Here is a 22,680-nt window from a genome sequence, read left to right as displayed (position 1 = left end):
TCTCATCCCTCAAGTAGCGCACATGACAAGACCGCGCACTACAATGCGCCTCATGAGAACATTCCTGTTTGGTAAAGTCAGTTTGGAATTTGAATAGCACAGAAGAACCGCCTATTTCTGATTGGACAAGATCGAAACCTATGGGTGGGATTTACTTGCCACTCAATGATATTCTCGGCCTCTGTTTGGTTGAAAACAAAGTGGGCGGAAACTTCTTCGCCATATATATACTATGGCAGCAGGCGCAGGCTAATGATTGCCTACGATCTCATGGTGAGGCAGAAGCGACCGCGTTCAATGTTTCTCCACAGGGCTGACTTAAGTCTGCGTCCCCGAACGAAATATCGTGATTCTGACTAAAATAAAGTTTGTTTTCTCCGTCGGAGAGGTGGGAAAACATCACGAACCCGAGCATGATCAACACCATGGAGTGTGCAGTGGATGCACAAAGTCTAATTTCAATTTCTTTACGGAAAATCCACAACTCCCGTACGCAGAGAGGGGGAATCAAGCTGCATAAAAACCTACTGGTCTCTTACGTGCTGAGGAACGCCAGGCAAGTGTACATGAACGAGAAGTACGCGGAGATCTACAGGATGCAACAGTACGAGGAGGTGATGACCGTCTGCAACGAGATCCAGGAGCTAAACCCCCTCGATTTGGTGGAGGACTGCGAGGAACAGACAGTGGACTGCTGCGGTAGCATGAACGAATCGCCGAGCCTCTGCGGCGCGCTCTTGCCCGTCAGTCACCAAGCTTCCCCGGTGCAGCACATCCAGCCCACCAGCGCGTGTTCGGTGCCCATACCTCTCCAAAGCGAAGAGGTCTGCAAGTCTCCGGATCCTTCATTTTACCGAAGCTGTTGTGCGGAAGCCTACCCCGTATCCAACTGTGACTTTTCGCCAGTAAATAGCATGCACTGCAACAAAACTACAGTGCTCGATTTGGACACGCATGTCGTTACAACAGTAGAGAGCGGGTATTTGCATCAGGACTGCTGCGCTTCGCTCCAACAGTGCTGCCAGGACGCACAGAGCCCGGCCAAGAAACGCAAGCTTGACTTTGGTTACTACGTGTCCGAGATCGAGGAGGTACCGGATTTTACGCCGTGCAAAAGAGCGAAATTCGAGGACTCCTCATACGCGTGCACAGAGCCACTGGACACATCGAACATTTCCAATCTCATCTCGATCTTCGGATCGGGGTTTACGGGACTAGTGAGCAGACAAGCGGACTTGGAGCAAGCCTTAAACGGACAGTTCTGTAGCAAACAAGCCCTGGCGAGTTTAGGTGCTTGGACGAGAGCTATTGTAGCTTTTTGACTCAGTGGTTAATGAGAATGCAGATACTTTACGAAATTGTACAAAGTCTAAGACAAATTGACTTTTATTTTTGCAAGAAAGTTATTTAAGCGTTTTTATTTGGTTTGTTTTTAGTTTCGTTTTATGGGGTGAGGCGAACAGTGGTTGTAGCCTGCCACTCGTGGTGTATCCTTTAAAACAAATGTCGATGTTACACACGTTTTAAAGGTTGAACTAATCTAACGAAGTTGAATTTCGTTGCCTTAAACCCACCGCAGACTGCTAGCTAGCTATGGCCACAAACATGGAAAGTCTTTGAATGTTTTGCTCGAGGATTGTTTCTGTTTTCCTCCCCTTTCCCAGTTTCTCTCACAAGGAACTTTTACAAAGATATATTGTCAAATGACATCACCCACGTAATGTTGGGAATAACAGGCTGCAAACGGAATAGCCTACCGCTGCACAGTGTTCTCAGCCATCAGATAACACGTTTATAACATTTTACCGTACCAGTTTCAGTAAGAAAGGCTCTAACAACAAGACTATCTGAGCTCGTGCTTACGGAAATGTAGAGCTACAGGAAGAGACACAGACAACATTTGTTATATCAGACAAGGCAATCACGTAGGCTAATGAAGGTGCAATATTTTAACCCCCACCCTGTCTAGTTTGTTGTTTTTCTGTATTATGAAATGTGTTGTTGAAAGTGGCAAAGACTGGTGCGTTTTGCTGACTGCACTGACCTACAGCTCCAGTTCCTCTGAGTATGTTTGTAGTTCGCCTATGCCACTCACCTCATCACACTGAACGTTGGGGCCATTAATTAACACTACAACTCCCACAATGCACGCCGAAATGTTATCAGCCAGAAAAAGTTGATTAATTAGCCTTCACAGTAATTCATGATGCCAGCATTTGCTTGGTTTTGTGGGTTTGATTTTATTTTCTACAAAGTTAGACCTTTTGTTCTAAAAAGGCAATCTCATAAATTAGCCATACGTCCTCACATTATATAAGCACTATGTGTAATGAATTAAAGACGTTTTCAGACGTATTCTCCATATTTTGTTGGTATTCTTGTATTTTTGTGCATATTAAATTGTATATCACCGGGTAAAACTGTTTTAGAAGGTATTTGTTTAAAATTTATAACCTTAATAAAAAATGAAACTTACTTTGATTTGCCTCTGTTCCTCTTTTGCACCATTTCATAAACCAAGAATTCACTCACAGCTGCCTTGAAATGTAGGCCTGTTGTTGTTATTGGGAGCTTTACATTACATATTAGAAATGTTATTACAATATAACATTTAAATGGTTATATACTTGCACAACATCATTTGTACAGCTGTTGCTCACAGTGAGCTCTTTGCCATATGGCTGTTTTGAACATCTAAGGTAGAATTCATAAGCTGGAACAAAACTAAATAGTAAGCTCTCTAAATTGACCACAAAAAAGTGGCTCAAATGCATGGGCAAACTTTAAATCCCAAATGAATATCCACACCATTGTTTACCTGTTTTTGGAACACGTGAAATTTAATTTTAGATGTATGCCATGGCCGGTGGGATTTTACACTGTAACCTGCAGGCCAAGAATAGGCAGACTAATGAGAAGAGAGTATTTTCCATATATGAGAATAAGACCATTAAAAAGCTAAAACATGGTGTTGAAACAAAGATAATATAATCAAATGTGTAAAAAAAAGTTCTGAACTGCCCTGAAACAATCTTAGTTTACACTGTATTGCCTGAGACACGTCACGTTCTGTTGGGGGGGGCACTGTGTTCAAGGCACGCTCATTTTTTAGCCAGAAACTCTTGCTAAAGTTGCAGACTGTGTTATCTCTGCTGTATGCCACATGGTGGTGTTCTTCAAATCAATGAATGAAGGTATTAGAGCGCCTATGTAGCGGCACCTCGGGCTGACCTCGAATCCGCTGCTCCCTGCAACCCCCTCCACCCCTCCCCTCCCTGTCCTCTCTCTGGTCTCTCTCTCTCTCTCATCTCTAGCCGAAACCTCTCGACTCCTCTCAATCTGAGATACCGCAGTACACCCGACACCATCAACGTCCAACGTACATAGGCTGTTATCCAGTCGTTATGTTGGCTATTTTCGACGACTAATTTAGCTGCTTTGCGCATATTTAAATACCGCAGGTAATTCGGTCGCACGGTGTATTATGTATATTATGGCCAGGTATCGGAAAACCGTGCTAATGTGTAATACGGTTGCATATAGCTTGGTTTCTGTTGCGAGAGACACGTCCGTTAAATAGCCGGATGATTCAACAAGGTTAAATCAATTTCGGCAATACATCGAGTGGAAAAGAGTTTACTTCATTACTGATCGGATCTGAATATCTGGGAAAAATGTCTAAGTTAACACTGCTAAATATATTTTCCAAAAGGCGTTAGACCTTTTGTGCATTCGTTTATTTTTTTGTCAGGCAAGGTACAATGTAGTCTTTGGTGTATGGCGAGCTCCTCCGCGTGGCGACGGCGGGAAATGCTACCACGGACAGCGCGTGCATGAAATTAATGGAGATATTTTCTCATTTAACGCCTTAGAAGGATCCGTGCCCCATCAATTATACACCAATGAAGTACATTAAACACAGAAAGCGCTTGTTCCGTTAACCGGTGTACATGATACATATTAAATATGCTTTTTGTTTACCCAGTTCGTTCCCATAATGAGCAGCTCCTTGTGAGACGGGCTCGGTTGAAACATCAAATACATCAAAGGCACGACTTTAATCTTATTTTATGTCATCTGCGCCTGTTGAACTCAGCAATGGAGCCTGCGTTTGAATACAACTGAATGGGTTGGGGGGATGCGGTGGAAGGGTAAATTCGGCCGTTTGCGTTTGTGTCAGTTACTCAGCAAGCTGCGCTGAGTTTCACAGGGAGGCGGTTGGATGACAGTGACTGGGCAGATGCTAAATTTGCCTTCTTTATGAAAATGACTCGACTCAAAATATAGAGCCTTCTGTGCTCCTACCTACACTGTAGCTGAAGTTACACAGTACATCACTGTGTAGATAAAAGGTTTTAAAAAATCTCAATTGAAATAGCAAGATACTAAATTACTGTAAAAAAAAAAGAGATATTTACATTTATGCATTTAGCAGATGCTTTTATCATAAGCGTGCATTCAAGCTTTGTTTTTATCAGTTTGTCATCACATAATTTTCCTAGAAATTCAAGGAAGTTCACTTATTTGTAGATTGTATGACGTTGCAATGAGGGAACACATTTTAATTATTTGGTAATACATTAAATAAAAGGGTTAGGTTGAATCAACGTTATTTGTTGAAAGCCTCTGCAAATAGCCACAAAAAAGGTTTAAGTTAAAACTTAAATGTGTCAGGGAGGCAGAATAAAATGATTGTTACAACAGAAAAATACCATATGATTTATACGGAGTAAAATAAATACTGTTTTATAAACACCGACAAGACGTTTTTGTCACTTTATAAAAGCACTGTAGATTTTATTTTTCCACTGTAATCTTCTATCCTACAATTAAAAAGTCATCCAGGCTCTAGGAAAGATCTTGAAATGTTTAACCCAGGTCCTTAAAATAAATAAACAGGGTTTAGATTGGCCTAATAATGGATAGTTTCAACGTTACTCTCATTTTAAAAAAACTTGTAATCTGTGTGAATTTGTAATCCAGGACATCCATCATCACGTGTCTACGTAAAATTGCATTCTTATTTATTTTTTCCCATTTCTTAAAGCAGTCGTGTATCAAAAGATTTGGACCGTTTATGTATTTTTAGTAAAGACTCAACCACTGACTGTTCTTTGTAGAGTGATCATAGTCTTTGTTGGCGGGTTTTGAAATATGTTCAAACCATTTATTTACAAAGAACACAGTTTAGAAATTAAATAAAATTCATGCTACTTTAGCATGATGGCTGAATCGCTTTTTTGCTTTAACCTGTCAAATAGAAGTCTACGGAATTAGCTACAAATAACTGTAAAAACTATAAACCCTCAGTATCAACTAAAACTTTCGGTAACATATATACACGCAATGCCATTGTTTTGCAGTTGTACTTTTTTCAGTTGAATGTAAATGAATTAGGCATAGCAAAATAAAGTGAGACGTAAATGGCTGACAACTTATTGTCTTTTTACACAGGTAAAATGACACTTTTAGCGAAATCATTTACAGCCAATACATGCCTGATAACTGAACAACAACTTACACTAATAGGTTCAGTAAAAGTGCTTTCTGAGACACACATCTTTGTTCAGTTGTTGCAGATCTTTGAAAATGGAACCCTGCACAATAAACCAAAACCAAGCCTTAAACCATTCATTGTGACAATTTCTGTTATTTACTTACACATACATAAATATAAATGCCAATCCAGATGAAAATGTGTGTGCATGACTGCATCGAGAGAGTTCACGGTGTCTGAGGAGCAGTTTGACTTCCTGCTTGCAAGAAACAGATCCAATGAATACAAGCTATACAAACAACTTGCATCAATTAGGATTTGCGCGGTATCGCCATCAGAGGTGGGGTCTACGTCATATGCATATCTTGTAGATTCTGTGGAACGGGGCAGTTCCATCTTGAACCTGAAGACCTGAACCTGCAAACTATAGTTCAACTCAACCACTCCTGAACCGGTTAATCAAGGTCTCCGGTTTCACACCAAAATTATAGTTAGGGTGTATTAAAAGCAGGGTTGGAATTGAACTATAGAGGAAAGTAGATCTTCAGGAGCAAAACAAAGTACCTCTGGAGTAGAAGATGCACATTACGGTTTGTAAATAGGAGTTGAGTGGGACTGAAGAGGTTTCATATGAAGTCGGGAGTTTTGGTGGTGCTCACTGACAGCGTGTGTATTCTTCTTGTCTCTCACGGTTTGACTGGCTGGATGGAAAGCAGGCTGCCAAACTTGAAATGCTGGATGACTGGGAATTTTTCTAGACACTGTAAGCGCAACAGAAAGGGAGTTGGTTTGTATCAGAAAACGTCTGCTGCAAGTGAATGGATTTGCTACATTTCAAAAGATTTGCTACATTTGCCATGGCAAGTTGAATAAGACACAAAACAAGAAACTAAAATAATATCTCATGGCTTTCTATCCCAAAAACCTTTTTGTGGACTCAAGCGACAGTGAACACATACAAAACACAATTGTGTCCAATTATACATGTAACACTTAGACAAATCAGTGAACACAACGTTAGGAGTGTTTATTGTGTTTATTATGTGTTTAAGTGTTTATTTCCTGCTGCAACATTTTTCTACGTTAGTAGTAAAATATCTTTGTTTTATTTTAAAAGGGAAGACTCAAATAAATTGACACTAGTAATAGTAGGGTAACTACAAGGTCATAGGTCTTCTCCAGGTAAAGGTAAATGTGTAAAGCAGTTTCTGGTTTGATATAATGTAAAACTCTGAATAAATTGGACAGGTTGCATCAGAGACTAATGGAAGCAAGAAAGTAAAGTGTCTCAGCATGTATTACAGTATATAAGAATGTCAAATTGTGTGTTTTATAACTGAATGTCAATGTGCATTATTATAAGATAAATAAAAATATAACTTCACATTTTGTAACTTTGATACTATCTCTAAGCTTTTGCAAAAGTCATATGTCCCTGGCACACTGGGCTAACACAGTCAAAGAGAGAGAACAAGAGTGTGATATATACGGGGGTGGGGAAAGACAGAGAGGGTGAGAGAGAGAGGGGAGGAGGAGGGGAATTTGCAGACAGACTGGCCCCTCAGCCCTGCTCTGCACAGGGGAGAGAAGGGGGAGGGAACACAGGCATCTTCTCAACAACACAGGATGTGGGCTTTGGATGAGGGGGTGGGGCACTTTGTTCTTCCCCCAAACACACATGCTTACTCAATTAACTCTTTCTTGTCCAGTATTTCAGATTCTGTTCAAATGACAGTGAAACTAGATGAAGCTTTACAATCCTACTTTTTAACCGGCAGTGTTTATTACCAACTGAGTCAGTATCACACTATGCTTGTATTGCTGTCATAGTTTTCATCATACCATGATACTTACTTCTGCCTTGTACATTCTTATGAGACCTTGATTGACTTTGGACCAGGAAGGAACATCGCTGATGTTCCAAAGCTGGTTAGAGTGTTCAGCAAAAGGGCCTGTTTTCATCTGAAGAACAGAACATAAAAACATGAACAATATGATGTAAGATGACGCAAATTTAGGACAAAATTTGCAAACTAAAAGATGGATTGGAGCAATATGAAATCCAAGCCTGGTCTCACAGGGATGTGTAACTATTTTGAGATTTCATATAAATTTGTACAATGCAAATGGTACTAAAACGTACAATTAGTAAAAAAGCAAAACTGAAGCGCCATCCCTATACTCAACTATCAATGGCACAAAAGCAAATCATAAAAAATACAAAGTTGTGTTGCTTTTTCCTTACTGATCTCAGGTGTACGGAAATCATGCAAAACCCCTGGAATAATTTTTATTATATTTTTATCATGGATTAATAATAAATGTAGTTAATAGCGTAATTACATTAAAATATTGTTTATTCATAATAAAGATAATGAAAGATTAAACTCTTAGCTCAAACAAGCAAAAACCCAGAAAAGCTCTTTTAGAACTGCATGCACATATAACCTTGCAAAGTTGACTATACACAAAGTGTACAGAAACAGAAAAAACAGACAAAGAAAAATCAAGGGGATTAAATTGAATTTAGCAATTACATGAGTTCAACACAGCAGCAAGTAAACATCAATATAACTGTGTTTATGAAAGTGGTTGTTTCTACTATTAGTTAACTATAAAAACATTAAAGTCAAACATATTAAATAATATGCAACTCTTATACTATCATACTAGAGCCACTAAAACCCACTAAAATTACCTAAACTGGGAGTTTATCAACATAAAACTGCCCAGTTATTTAATAAAAAGAATATCAATAGCATATGCTCAAACATAATACTGGGGTTATCAGAAACGGATTCTTAATAATACTGTAATATTTGTAATGTGATTATCACCATCAAGTCACTGTACTATGAGGCTATTCATTAGAATTTACAAGGAAGGGGGCGGGGGGGCTGCCCTTGGGAAAGAGAAGTTTATGAATGGTAGAGTTGTGTGGCTTTTTTTCATACACACACACACACAGATTCTCAGACTGCCCTCATCATGCTGGACTTTCCAGTGACCCACTAGCCTCTCGTAGAGGAATGGAGGGAAAGAAAAAAGAAAAAAAGAAGAGTGGAAAAAGAGAGAGAGGAAAGGAAAGAGAAAGGAGGGGGTGGGCCCTAGGGGCCCCAAGTAGTGATTCACAACAACGTGGAGGGAAGGAAGGAAATGACTCATGTGAGTGGAGTCCAAACACAACCTCCCTAAGAGAGAGAAACAGACAGACAGCTACAGGTCGCTTTCAAACTTTTTAGACTGCTTGGTCCGAACAAGAGTTTGTTTGCAACTCTCTCCCATCCCTGAAAGTCTCTGTTCAAGCTGTTTCACTAAATGATACAGCTTAATAAATAAAATGACTTCGCTAGCGAACAATATTGAAATAGATACAGAAACTGTCTTCGTATGAGAATCAAAACATACCAGGGTTCACAAACCATATACCAGGCCACATTTTTATATATTTATTTGAATACATTTTTTTGTGTATACACCAGAGTCATCCAATCTCTGATCAAATAAATGTGTGCCCCAATCTGGTCTAAAACTGGATGTTGAAAGTACATTGAGGGCAATTGTGTGCTGCAACCTCACATCAATGGGAAAAATAGGCTTCGTATTTAAATAAAAATTGTAAGAGGTTGCCATGCCATACACACCTCATTGATGAATTTAATGCAATCGAGAAACATGTTGTCCTGGTGGTACTCGTTTACAACTTTCTCATCCACAAAGTGCCTGGGCTCCAGGGTTGGGTGGTCTAATGCACAAAAGGTTAATTAACACAACATAGTTACTCAATGTGACCACCAGGTGTCTCCCAGCTAGAGTGAATAAGGATTTGACCATCTAAAATACAGTAATTGATTTGGCTCAGGCAGGGCTAACTTTCATAGTAATAAAATATTCTTGGTGAGCTGATTTGTCCCACTTTTAAAGCCTCATTTTTATTTACCTATGCATAAAAAACATTTATCTCTTATTAAAGAATAAACCAGGAGTCAATGCAGCAACAGACATTGATAAATCTAAACGTAAAATTGCCAAAATAAATTAAACAGTTACCTATAAGCTGTGAGCTTCCCCATATGAAGGGAAGAAACTGGAAGTCGTCAAGACCCCATACACCTTGGCTTCCAGCTGGCTCCATCCTATACGTTTTCTGGAGTTTGCGCATCACACATAGATACCTAAGCCAGTCGATCACAGCGCATGTTTAGGTGTATATGAGTTTATACAACCCTTATCAAACTATTACCAATATGATGAAACCACATTGTAAAAGCATTTTAAAATCACAGTAAGTGTTAAAAAATTAAAAATCAGCAATGTTGTGCTAACCCACTGATTTTGGTAATCAATTATACTGGTTTAATAAAGAACTTATTTTGTTTGATAACGATTAATAGATGCGATAACATTGCGCGTTACATTAAAAACAAAAATCAACATAGGAAGATCCACCAACTTGTCAAACACTTTAAATACGATGGCCAGCTGATCGTCCGGGTGCAAAGCTGCCACCTTACAAAGACAGCAGAGGAAAGCAGCAAATGCGGCCTCGTGACCTGCACACACACATACTGTTTTTTAACACGCATGCTTAACACATTTTAATAACACAATTACTACTTTTTATAGGTAGCTTTTGATTGTAAATAGGATATAAAAGAAAATGATCAAACAAAACACATTGGAAAATCTTCATAACTTGTTGTCTCAATCAAATTGGTGTTTCAACAGCACCCTCTAGTGGGAATTCCTAAAACCAGCATTCAATCTCTGACCTTTAGATATATTCTCATAAAAACACTGGTGCGGAGTATTTTTAAAGCGTAGTTCATGTATATTTGCTGATTATTTTTATTTAGTAAAACTACATCACCTCCCGTCATCTTCGGTCTGAAAATGAGCGACGCCTGGTTGTTTCATCACAGCGAGGCACCAAATCGCTTGCAAAACCTTTACTCATTCGGTTCCCCTGTGGTGGAATGAACTACCAGCCTCCACCCGAAATGCAGCATCCTTCACAACTTTAAAAAAACAGCTCAAAACATACCTGTTCCGCATTTATTTGACTAACCAATAACTGTCTGTCTAAAAAACAAAATAAATCTTGTTGTTCATTCTCTCCTTTGCTTACTCCAGCTTTAATCCCCCTAGTAGCATGGCCTTGTAAACTAGCGTGTTGACAAAATGTTTATATGCTCTCCTACTCCTACTAAAGCGTCTGCCAAATGAATAAATGTAAATAAATAATACATAAATCTCAGATATCTTTACAACAGACTAGGAACACACAGAGATGCCCTCATAACATATGCATTGTATACACACAAACAAACCTGTGCCATAATCAATCCTGGTAGAGTTGCCTACAGACTCCTTCAGGTACACGGCTATCTCTGGAGCCGCATCTTGACGGTCTGATGGGAGAACAGCAGTGACCAGAGACTCCGCCTCCTGCACAAAAACAAACCTGTTGCTCTGAAACTGTTACAGTACTATGCAAAAGTAAACACATGACTAGTTCCCTCATTTAAACACTGCACTGTGATCTCTAGCCTCCTGCAAAACGAGAGTAAATTTGGGAAATAATACTACACTCAGTTAGTATTGGTATCTGTCTTGAACATTGTAATCGTTTACTTTAAGAACTGGCTGTTGAATGAAGACGAAACAGACTGATTTTGACTGTACTGTAAACTTATAGTTTGCCTTTCTTGGCCCCTTTTGCCAGAAGTCAAGAATTAATTCCAAAAGAGGTTAACAGAGTTTGAAGGTAAACACTGGCCATGTACATCACATAGAAAAAATGAGAGCAAATGAATATGCATGAAGCTCCAGGTCACAAACTGAATGCTTACCTGGTCTAGTTTGGCATACCAAGTGCGATAAGCTTTATTGCCAAAGCGAGAAGGCTGGTCAACTGGTGGCGTCTCATCGATCCAGCGATCCAGCGTTCCCAACATATTGAGTAACTTCTCCACTGTCTAGCAGCAAAAAAGCATACAAGCAAAATTATAAACACTGATCAATGAATTTTCTATGTATTATCAGCAACAACACAGATAAAAATACTGCAGTGTAGTGATCACCAGGACAACATGACTCACCTCAGACACCTGGTATTCACAGGTAAGTTTCTTTCTCTTCACACCTTCGTTCAGGGTTAGAATGAATCCCATGTAGTCTGCATATGCCTACTTACACATAACAGGACAGCACAAACATGAGCTAATCTGCCACGTGACACAAAAAAGATGTGACTTTGGTTGCATGCTATACCTGTGATCTTTTCCATTTGCCCATATCAGGGACCATACTGATTTCCTTCTTTGGCACCATAAAGTTGAAGCTGACATGACTGGGAGACTTGTCATCCTCATGAGAGGAGCCTGTGCAAGCGAAACAAACATAAATGAACTGATGAGCGTGTTAAATTTAGGCTTTGATCAAGTCATATAACAACTGAAGAATTTATTCAAACGTTAGAATAGACCCTACAAACACAACGTTTGTTCTACAGTCAGCGATATATCATATGAGCCGAACGGTTTCAACAGAAACCTACCATCCCTATTATATACAATTCCTGACGTGATATTTTCAAATCTGACATAAAGGTCTAGTCTTCTCTAAAGATAAAGTGTTGGTTAGCTAAGTTTAAAAGTATTTTTTACACGCCCATGACTTCTTAAACATTATTTACCGAATGGTTTTCTTAAGCGAATCCTATAAGAAGAACAGAGTAATCGAGAGGAGAATTTGACCTAAAAGTGTAATAAGCGTCATATGCGCCACAGCACAGGGTTGTCAGACTCCATCGATTCATTTGAAGAAGCGTAGCGAAGCGCGTTTTTTTTTTGCACGTACGCACACCTATTTTGGACCAGAGATGCTCTGTAACAAACTATATAATCAGTATGTCCCATTAGTATTTTCGCTTTAGAATGATCCGTGTTTAAATGAAGATATGACTGAAACGAGTTACCTGACGGCTGCTCGGTCTCCGCCATGTTTAATACGAACATGAAAACAAGACCGTTCAATTCTCATCGGCACTTTCGCGCCTGTCAAAATAAAATATAAAATTTGAGAAAATGCGCCTGTTGTAACTGAAACGGAACATCTATCAAATAATTTCTTATAAACAGCAAAATACAGTAAAATATTTCGAAAATAATGTTGTAAATACATTTAACTTCACACTATATCTTTGCTTCAGTTTGCAACTATTAAAATAATCGGTCCATTGCATTTTCACATTGTTTTAGTTGGTTAAGACAAGGCAGACTGTATATAAGTGACATTTTTGGTGTACAAAAACGAGACTTTATGGGATCAGACTTAAGTAGCCATTTTACTCATATTCTTACACCTTAAATAAATACATCAAAATATTATCAATAAATATTGATTAAGCTGAACGAATGATGACGCAACGGACTGGGCGTGGCTTTTGTTTAGGGCGCGCGCTCGCCGTCTAGCGGTAAAGTACACCAGCGCAGCCATGATGGCGCTGAGAATTTATATGTAGGTCTCACTCACCCAGTGGACTCTGGCCGTACTCAGCGGATCTGTGTCCCTCCTCTAAGGCCTTTCTGATTTGGGGGCGTTTTAGTGAACTTACGTTATGTTGGGAACTGTGGCCAGGACTATGGTGAGTAAACAGCCATTATGGGCAGGTTTTGGTCTTTTTTAAGAGACGTAAACAACTGACATTTTGTCGATGTATCATCATGTATGTTAAATGTTTATAGACATGCGGAGTGTTTATGGCAGTAAAAAGCAAAAGAAATAGGAAGTATCGATTAGATCGGGTTTATCAGTCGATGAATTTCAGCCATGTCCATTTGACATCGTCTAAACACTGCATGGAGTTGGTCGTATTGTGTGTAAGGGGTCTTGACAACTGTAACAAAATGATTGAGGTTGTTAATGACAGGAGCATCAAGACTGTTATAACATGTTGCGTTACTGTCACGTGCACCACTGACTCGTCGTATCTGATTACTTTCATTCCGCAAACTTTCATGTCCAGTTATTTAGAGATGGATAGTTATTTATAGGCATTTTGAGATTTCTCTTGCTTGGTCTATATTTGTGTACTTGTTGTATATCTTATGGCACCTTTTGTATGAATATAATTATATCTCAGAGACAAATGCTATAAACTTGTATTGTCTGTACAATATAGCTTTCCTTCTCTGTCAGTGGATCAGCTGTGAATGGATCAGTCTCTTATGATCTATAGACTGATAAATAATTGTTACATCATCTTGGGTGTTTTCAGGTGAAGGCTGGTATGGTCAAACCCTCCAGCCTGGTAAAGCCAGTGTCGGTGACACGGATCGCCGGACGCTACTTGGCACACCAGGAGAGTCTCCCTAAGCTACCAGTGCCGCCCCTGCAACAGACATGCGATCGCTATCTTGCTGTCCTGGACCCCGTCATAGAACCAGAGGAGCTGAATCACACCCAGAAACTGGTGGAGGAGTTTCAGAAGCCAGGTGGAGTTGGAGAACGACTTCAAAAGGGCCTGGAAGGGCGAGCGAAGAAGATTGAGAACTGGGTAAAACCTTGTGGAGATGGATTGGGTAGTCAGGAGATGCTTTGTGTGATGGGGCACATAACTAAAACCTTTTTCTATTACAGCTACGTCTTTTGGATTCTTGTTTTATCTTTATCTCTGCTACTCTCCCATTGCTAGCTTTCTGATTGGTGGTTGCAAACAGCCTACCTGGAATATCGGATGCCTGTTGTTATACATTCAAGTCCTGGGGTCGTCCTTCCTCGTCTAGAGTTCAGTGACCGTCAAGGTCAAATGAGGTCAGGTCAATGTGGCTACATGTACCATCCGAAATAGTCAACAAATTTTAACATGAGTCATTTAGTTGGTCAAACACTGTGTCCTTTAAAACCAAATGTCTACTTGTATGTGCCACTTAACCTAATACCCATGCATTCATTTTACATTTGGTGCTTTATCCAAAGTAACTTACAAGTTATAGATTTTCAGAATGTGCATTGCCTATAAGTATCATACCCATGAGTTCGGTATTGCTAGCACCATGCTTAGCCAGTTACAAAACGTTTCAGACATTTATATTAAATATTATTCAAGTATTTCAACATGAATACAAAGGTTTTTACCTGAACCGAATTCACAGGCAGTGCCAGATTTGACACACAAAATAACATTGCTGCATGGTGAGGCACACCAGTTACCCATAAAAGTGACCTTTGTACAGACTAACCCTCTCTTGCCAAGCTGAGCTTTGCGAAGAGTGCAGGTTGTTGCTGCCTGTAAAGAGCTGGCCTGAAGCCAGCCTTACCCTTTGAACCAGATTCAAATGTTTTGCAAATGGCAAGTGAAACTGCCAACAGATCAGCTACAAGGTGTGTTTAAAATGGCTTTTAAAAGGCTTAGTTAACATTAGTCTTTGTCTTTTTTTACAGATATGCTGCTAAATTGATCGCAGGGGTTTTAGATTTCAAGACCATGATTGACAAGTAAGTGACATTCTTTTTCTTCCCTTGCAGCGTTTGAATGACAATGAATATGTTTATTAAATTCACATGGGTCCATGTTTTTCCAAATTTATCAGTGAAACCTTGCCAGTGGAGTATCTGGGTGGAAAGCAACTTTGTATGAACCAGTATTATCAGGTGCTTTCATCCTGCCGAATCCCTGGAACAAAGAGAGACACCGTGGTGAACTACGCATTGGACAAGAAGTCCCCCACACATATCACTGTAGTGCACAACTTTCAGGTCAGTTCCTGTTACACACCTCCAGGACCGCAGAAGTTTGTTAAAGGTGTAGTTTAACCAAAACATTTGAATTCTTTCATTTACTCACCCTCATGCCATTCAAAATCAGCATGACTTGCTTTCTTCTGCAGAACACAAAAGAAGATATTTTGAAGAATGTTGGTGACCAAACCATTTGGGACCTTATTGACTTTCATTGTATTGACACAAAACCTTTAAGACATTTTTTAAAAATATCTTCTTTTGTATTCCACAGAAGTAAGAATCATACAGATTTTGATTGACATAAGGTTGAATTTTAATTAGGGATGCATAATTCATAAATATATATTTTGCTTATACAAGTAAGTGAATGATCATGACAAAAAGTACTGTACTGTATTTTAACTGTGAGCAGCGTGAAACTGAAGTGGTTTAACCAGAGAAAATGATTAATAATTTATCGGTTATAATTTATCGGTCTAAATTTTATTATCGGCCGATACCTATAACATTAAAAACGATCATTTATCAGCCGATACGATATTGCCGATCATTTATCGTGCATCCCTAAAACCGTGTCTACACCGGACGCGACAGGCGCAACGCATGCCGCATCCAGTGTGGACAAAATGTAAATTATAATGTGTTCTAATGCGTTTCTAATGTCTTTTGTCGTGTCGCACCGGTCGTGTCCGGTGTAGACGCAGTGTAATTTTTATTTTTTATTTTAGGGTGAACTGTGGCTTTATTTGTCAAATCCACTTCCTGTTGGGAATGTTTATAATCATTATTGCCTTTCCTTTACATTTTTGAAGTTTTTCTTGCTGGATGTGTACAACAGTGATGGCACACCACTGACAGTCGATCAGATCTATATCCAGCTGGAGAAGATCTGGAACTCCTCTTTGCAGACCAACAAAGAGCCTATTGGCATCCTCACCTCCAACCACCGCAACAGCTGGGGCAAAGCCTACAACAACCTCATGAAGGGTGAGCGATATCTGCCAACACTTTGTGTCCTTACCACAGCATATTAGTGGCTTCAGCGGTTAATGAAAATGCTGAGCTGTTCTCCTGAAAATACTGTCATTATTAAGTAACTTTACAGACTTGCATGCATTTTTCTATTAAAATTCTTCATTTTTTTCTTGATTAATTTCAGACAAGACTAATAAAGAGTCAGTGAGAGCCATTCAGAAGAGCATTTTCACAATTTGTCTGGAAGCTCCGATGCCACGCACATCTGATGACATGTACCCAACTCGAGCTGCAGTTCAGATGTTGCATGGAGGGGGCAGCAGGTGGAACAGTGGCAATCGCTGGTTTGACAAAACATTGCAGGTAAGTCCTACCAGTTAATGTACAGTACAGTAGTGGTGCGTTATTCACATATTCAATCTTTATTCAAATGCTTTATTAAAGGTACATTACAAATGTTGTATGCATGTTCCATTGGTGTGTTTGAAGCTCAGCTGTGAGAAGACTTGACAAAGAAAATCACACACAACACATGAGCAAAGTTAGAAGCGCCCCAGGAAAATACTACAAAATATTACCACATGATAAGAACTTTGAGACTCTACAAGAATCTAATCTGTGACTTCAAATGATGTACTTGTAGTTTATTATTGGAGAAGATGGGATGTGTGGAATGATCTATGAACACGCCCCTGCTGAAGGCCCACCTATAGTTGCACTGCTTGACCATGTGGTGGAATACACGTAAGGCTATAAATAAAAGGCTAACACTGATTTAATCTGTGCTAGGACTGTTTATTCCCAAAACAATTAGTAGAATGATCTTTTTTGGTGTATTTGTTTAGTAAGAAGTCAGAGATGGTCCGTACTCCGATGGTCCCACTGCGTATGCCTCAGAAACTTCGTTTCAACATCACACCGGAGATCAAAAATGACATTGAGGAGGCCAAACAAAACATGAACATGTGAGAAGCTGAGAAATTCTTCCCACAGAAAGACCAAAATGCATTTCTCGTTTTATGTGTGTAGTTTTTTAAAGGGATAGCTCACATAAAAATGAAAGTACTGTCATCATTTATTCACCCTCATATAATTCAAAGCCTGTATTTGTCAGAAGTACTCGCTTTTTGTTGTGTCGGCTGGAATTTTAGTTCGGGAGAACCTTTTTGGAGGAACATTTAAGCTCCTTCTCCGAGGCAGGGTCTAAACCAGCAGGATAGGAACGGCCCGTGACGTAAGCAAACGATGATTGGCCGAACACTGCACCGATCACAGCATCCGCCATCATTCTGTTGCTTGTCATTGTTTGACGGGCGCACTTAGATGATGTCGTTGTTGACCGGCTTACATCACTAAATAGTTCCTTTTGCCGGTGCGAATGCAATCGGAAAACTTAGTTTGCATAGGACAGCCCTCTTTACTCGTTTCGGAACTTTGTTCCTAAACTTATCCGGTCGGAAAGTGCCTTATGACTCTCTTCTGTGTAACACAAGAGAAGACATTTTAAGAAATGTCTCAGTGGTTTTGTCTCCATACAGTGGAAATCAGGAAGGGCAATGATATTTGTTTACCGACATTCTTCAAAATATCTTCTTTTGGATTCTGCAGAAGAACAAAAGTTATACAGTTTTATAATGAGAGTGAGTAAATGATGAAAAAATTGAAGTCCAAATCTTTGGAGACGCCGTCTTCAAATATGAATTCTTGTTTCTTTATTTGCAGTATGGTTCATGACTTAGATATGAAAGTCAATGTATTCTCCCATTTTGGCAAAAATTTCCCAAAGTCACAGAAGATGAGCCCCGATGCATTTATTCAGATGGCCCTTCAGCTGGCGTACTACAGGTAAACCTTGAAATCTGCAAAATCAATTTGTTGTTATTGTAATAATCAGTTCAGCTCATTTAGTAAGTTCAATGTTCAGGATGTACAAGCGCTGCTGTCCAACCTACGAGAGCGCCTCTCTCCGCATGTTCAGACTGGGCCGCACAGACACCATTCGCTCCACATCTATCGACTCGGCCAGGTTCGCAAAGGCCATGGATGACCCGACTAAACAGGTGGGTTCACTTTTACATTTAGTCATTTAGCAGATGCTTTTATCCAAAGCGACTTACAGAGAGTTCAGGGAGCAATAAGTGATATGTCATACAGGAGCAATAATACAATAGGTGCTAATACAAAGTTACTAGTTTCAGCAAAAGCTAGACCACTACCTGTTGAGAGAAAGAAAGAGGTTTTTTTTTCTCATTTGTCTGTTTTTAGTAAACATTTAAGTTGAAACCATATTCACCCTTTAACTATCAATGGCATTAGCTGAAAGACTGTATTACAAGCATTGTCTGTAGCTGACGGTGACTTTCACAGTGTTTTCATCTGTACTTCTGCATAAGCAAACATCGTCATCATAAATATGATGTAAGGGAGAACATATGAGCTGAGATTTGAAACCATATAGGAATGATATATTTCCTGTTTGAGTGACAGTGTAATTTCGATTGACAGAACACAGAGAAGGTGGCGCTACTGGAGAAAGCCATTAAAGCACACAGAGCTTATACAGACATGGTGAGTAAATGCACACTACTGGATGTTTAGTCCATCATTAAAGGCGGGGTGTCCAATTTCTCTTAGCCGTTGTTGATGTTCAAATCACCAAAACAAACACACCCCTACCCCCATCTTTCGTTTTCGTCAGTGCTCGGCTCGGCTAATGTCTGTCCTGTGCACTGTGCACCTTACTGCTGATTGGCTACAAGGTTGTTTTGGTACTCGGCCTGACTCGGTTGTCTAAAGCGTAATTCGTAAATCGGTTACCCCACCTTTAATATTTTACTACAGTATGTATGTTGTATCAGTCACTGTTTGTGTGCTGTTACACTCTGCTGTCTTCGTCCTATGTTTGCATATACCCAGGCGGTCCAGGGTCAAGCCATCGACAGACATTTGCTTGGATTGAAACTGCAGGCTATTGAGGACCTGGCTGCCCTGCCTGAGATATTCATGGATACCTCGTATGCTGTAGCGCTACATTACAACCTCTCCACCAGCCAGGTACTGCCCAAAAGTGCTTTTATTATAAGCCTTCCTTCAGGGTCTGTGTCCTCTAACAGGTGAATCTGTACTGCATGTCATTGGACCCATTGCAATATGTCCATGCAAAGCAGTGAATGTACTGTACTTTTGAACTGTTGTACTGTCCTGTACACAAAAACCTTTGGGCAAAAGTGATGCGTCTACCCTTGATGTTACAGTTCAACAATTACCAACTTGTCAATCTTTCATCTTCTGTTTGAAACATAAAATTTGTTTAAAAAATAACTCGAATTATAAATCATTGTTCTAAGATAAGCTCACAGTTGTGAACAGTGATAAGGTAGTTTTCAACAATGATTGTTAATGTCCTAGCTCAATTACTTTTTTTATTTTAACCAAAAAAAGTTGGGCGGATTGCAGCTTTAGAACTACAGTCTATTACATTTTTGGTTAAAAATAAACAAAAATACTTAAGTAAGGACATAAAAATGCTACTAATTTGCAACGATAAGCTTATAGTAATGATTTATTAGTTGAGCTGTCAAGTGCAATTTTACATTTTTACATTTAAGTACGTAAAGTAACCTGCAGTTTTATGTTTTAAACAGAGGTGACAATAGAGAAAATAAACGTTAAGCATATCATCTGTTATTAAAAATCTAGAGTTTTTGTTGTCTTATATTAAATACCCAATTGTTACTCAAATCTTCAGTCATTATTTAGTTGTAAAATATCTAACATTTTTTTCATCTTAAATAAGACTAAGTAGAGTTGCTTTAGCTCAACTGATAGATTATTGCACTTGCAGTGCCTAGCTCATGGGTTCACTTCCTAGGAAACACACAAGCTGCTTAAACATAAACCTGTACTGTAAGTTGCTTTGGATAAAACTATCTGCTAACCACATAATTTCACTATTGTCTCTTCCCTTCCTTCTGTTCTCTCCAACTCACCCAGGTGCCAGCTAAAACAGACTGTGTGATGTGCTTCGGTCCTGTGGTACCAGACGGTTAAGGCGTGTGCTACAACCCCATGGAATCCCACATAAATTACTCTGTTTCTGCATTCAACAGCTGTAAGGACACAAATGCATCACAAATGGCCCAGGCTCTAGAGGACGCTCTCATAGACATGAAGACCCTTCTGGAGCAGACGCCCAAGTCCAAGCTTTAAGGACACTTTGACATTTCATTGAGCACTCGACAAGAAGAGACTTTTGTTTTGTATGTTATTAAGACTGAAGTTGACTGGACTTCATGAATGTTCAGTGGCCTGAATAATCTTAAACTTTGTTCATGTGCTCAGGTTTTGCTGATTTATGTTTTGTTTTTTATTTGGTATAGTTTTCTCAATACAATGTACCAGATATACGTAGCTGGGCATTTTGGTAAGAAAATAATTCTCTGGAAGAGATTAAATGTAACAAATTACGAAAAAATGATCGACTTGTGTGTGCATTGTTAAGCACTGTTTTAAATGCCATAATGTAAATACTGACATTTTTAAAGCATTGGTTTTGTAGTTCTTAACTACACTACTGTAATTTGCACAATAAAATGCTTTTGATAAATATAAAGTTATTTAAGTCTTTTCTGGCTTTCATACCCAGTACGTAAAGCTCAGCTGAAACCTGGTGACCTGTTATGCCTATTGCAAATGATGACGACCATTTCTAATGTTCTTATAAGTCAATGTTCGGCTGTCCTTACAAATATACTGAAACATTTTTCAACATTTGGCCCACAGGTATAGTCAAACCAGTATGGACACAAATTCTGAGCCTCGTTTAATGGGATTTATGTATTGATTTTCAGATAACTTGACTTTGAGAGAACATTGTATTGGTTTAGCAGTTGTATTTTCTTGGAATTGAATATTATAGATGATATTTTGTTTTCATATGCAATATTCAAACAATTGAGCTCCTACTTGCATTTGCTATATTCATATCTGTCTGAACACTGACGCCCCACTGGACTATTAACCTGAGCTCAATTGTGTGATATAACAAATCAGAAGAGATATTATTTTTCATTTTCACAATGCTGACTGTGCCCTACAAGTGGGTAAGTGAAATACAAAGGCAAATCTTTGGGCGATTGCTGAGCACAAAATAAAGTTTGGGATTTTTTTCAAATGACAAGCAACAGAATCGGTCTCTAATGTCTGTTTCAGAAAAGGCCAGGCCTGAGCTTGCTATTCAAGCTGAATTATTTACTGAAAATACCACACTGAAGCGTTCAGAGCAAATTCCCCCAGTTGTTGTGGGAATTCTCTAAAGCACTTGGTTTCTGCAAAAGTGTTACAGAGCAAACAATTCTTTTCAAAATTACCTTTAAAAAATTGGTCATTCAGCTGTGTTTTGACAGTATAGTCAAAATGTTGTATTCCAAAACTCACTTTTACAGACTGTCAGTACTTATTTAGTAAAATGACCCATGAATCTCTACAGCTCTAAGCCTGTTTCAGATGTGGTCCAGAGACAGGGTCAAGCTGTTGTTGTTATAGGGACACAGTGGACATGACCTTTTCTTGATAGCTTTTTCAAAAAAATTCTCTACGATAGATGTGACATCTCACACTTCAGATGTACAAAGTATACAATTTTATGATTTATTTAGATTGTATTATTATTAGTTTGTTTTTATTTTATTTTAAGAAATAAAAATGTTTGCCTCTCTCATGCAGTTGATCAGACTGTCCACATTCTTGTTAATGAGTACAGCTCAATATAAGTCATGCCCTCAATGAGCCCAATCAATTCACTGGCATTTAAAAAGAATGTTTGCTGTTCAGCTAGAAATCTATAAATGTGAAAGATCATTGTCTCTCTGGTTTTTGGTTATTTAGGCAAAGAAAATCTGAAGCGGGTGAAGCTTGTAGCAGGCAAGGCTCTGAAGGTGAGCAGCGCTTGGTCACATGACTGCGACTTAAAGGTCCAGTGTATGAAATTTAGCGGCATCTAGTGGTGAGGTTGCGGATTGCAACCAACAAGTCACTCCACCCCTCCCTTTCGAAGCACTACAGCGGCTGACACAGACAAAAATGTCGTCAAGTTTTCGCTTCTTTGCCGATAACGTATTTATGAAACACGCTCTGTAGAGCAGTTTGTCCGTTTAGGGCTACTGTAGAAACAACATGGTGAATTCCATGCAAGGGGACCCGTGGTGTATAGAAATGGCTCATTCTAATGTAATAAAAACATAACACTTCATTATGTAAGGTCTTTATACACCTCTGAAAGCATAGTTATTTATTTTATTTTACATTGTATCCTTTCAGGTTGAATAGGAAAAGGTTGTAGTTGGTCCTTTATATTAACCATTTTATTTTACAGATTTTTCACAGAGTTTTGTCAAATTACATAAATAGACTGAGAAGTCAAGTGTAAATAACATGGAAAACATCTAATTTTACTTTACAAA

At 39.0% G+C, this 22,680-nt stretch overlaps 3 protein-coding genes across 4 annotated transcripts; 2 read left to right on the top strand and 1 right to left on the bottom strand.

The window, feature by feature from the left end:
- The first annotated feature begins 257 nt into the window (after positions 1-257).
- Positions 258-2,475, top strand: ier5l (immediate early response 5-like). Its single transcript, XM_057361665.1, has one exon. The coding sequence runs from the start codon at positions 414-416 to the stop codon at positions 1,320-1,322; it is 909 nt and encodes a 302-aa protein (XP_057217648.1). The 5' UTR covers positions 258-413; the 3' UTR covers positions 1,323-2,475.
- A 2,069-nt stretch (positions 2,476-4,544) lies between these two features.
- On the bottom strand, positions 4,545-12,553 carry ptpa (protein phosphatase 2 phosphatase activator). 2 transcript variants are annotated; one of them, XM_057327603.1, is made up of 10 exons: positions 12,477-12,553; positions 11,771-11,880; positions 11,599-11,688; positions 11,350-11,475; positions 10,828-10,945; positions 9,951-10,050; positions 9,548-9,672; positions 9,142-9,242; positions 7,352-7,459; positions 4,545-6,258 (listed from the first exon to the last, which is right to left on the bottom strand). In XM_057327603.1, the coding sequence occupies exons 3-10, from the start codon at positions 11,668-11,670 to the stop codon at positions 6,184-6,186; spliced, it is 825 nt and encodes a 274-aa protein (XP_057183586.1). In that variant the 5' UTR covers positions 11,671-11,688; positions 11,771-11,880; positions 12,477-12,553; the 3' UTR covers positions 4,545-6,183. The 2 variants fall into 2 exon arrangements, with proteins under 2 accessions (XP_057183586.1, XP_057183580.1); XM_057327597.1 differs by having other exon boundaries at positions 4,547-6,258; positions 11,599-11,685.
- Positions 12,554-12,973: 420 nt separating this feature from the next.
- crata (carnitine O-acetyltransferase a) lies at positions 12,974-21,739 on the top strand. The gene is made up of 14 exons (XM_057326880.1): positions 12,974-13,145; positions 13,779-14,057; positions 14,196-14,314; positions 14,945-14,998; positions 15,094-15,259; positions 16,057-16,231; positions 16,404-16,582; positions 16,863-16,963; positions 17,065-17,184; positions 17,942-18,064; positions 18,144-18,279; positions 18,725-18,787; positions 19,136-19,273; positions 20,213-21,739. The coding sequence occupies exons 1-14, from the start codon at positions 13,119-13,121 to the stop codon at positions 20,267-20,269; spliced, it is 1,737 nt and encodes a 578-aa protein (XP_057182863.1). The 5' UTR covers positions 12,974-13,118; the 3' UTR covers positions 20,270-21,739.
- Positions 21,740-22,680: the final 941 nt, after the last annotated feature.

This window comes from Triplophysa rosa, linkage group LG2 (assembly GCF_024868665.1).
Source record: "Triplophysa rosa linkage group LG2, Trosa_1v2, whole genome shotgun sequence".
NCBI classification, from domain to species: domain Eukaryota; kingdom Metazoa; phylum Chordata; class Actinopteri; order Cypriniformes; family Nemacheilidae; genus Triplophysa; species Triplophysa rosa.
Note: the sequence above shows the minus strand (reverse complement) of the source record. Positions and strands in the feature narration are given on the sequence as shown.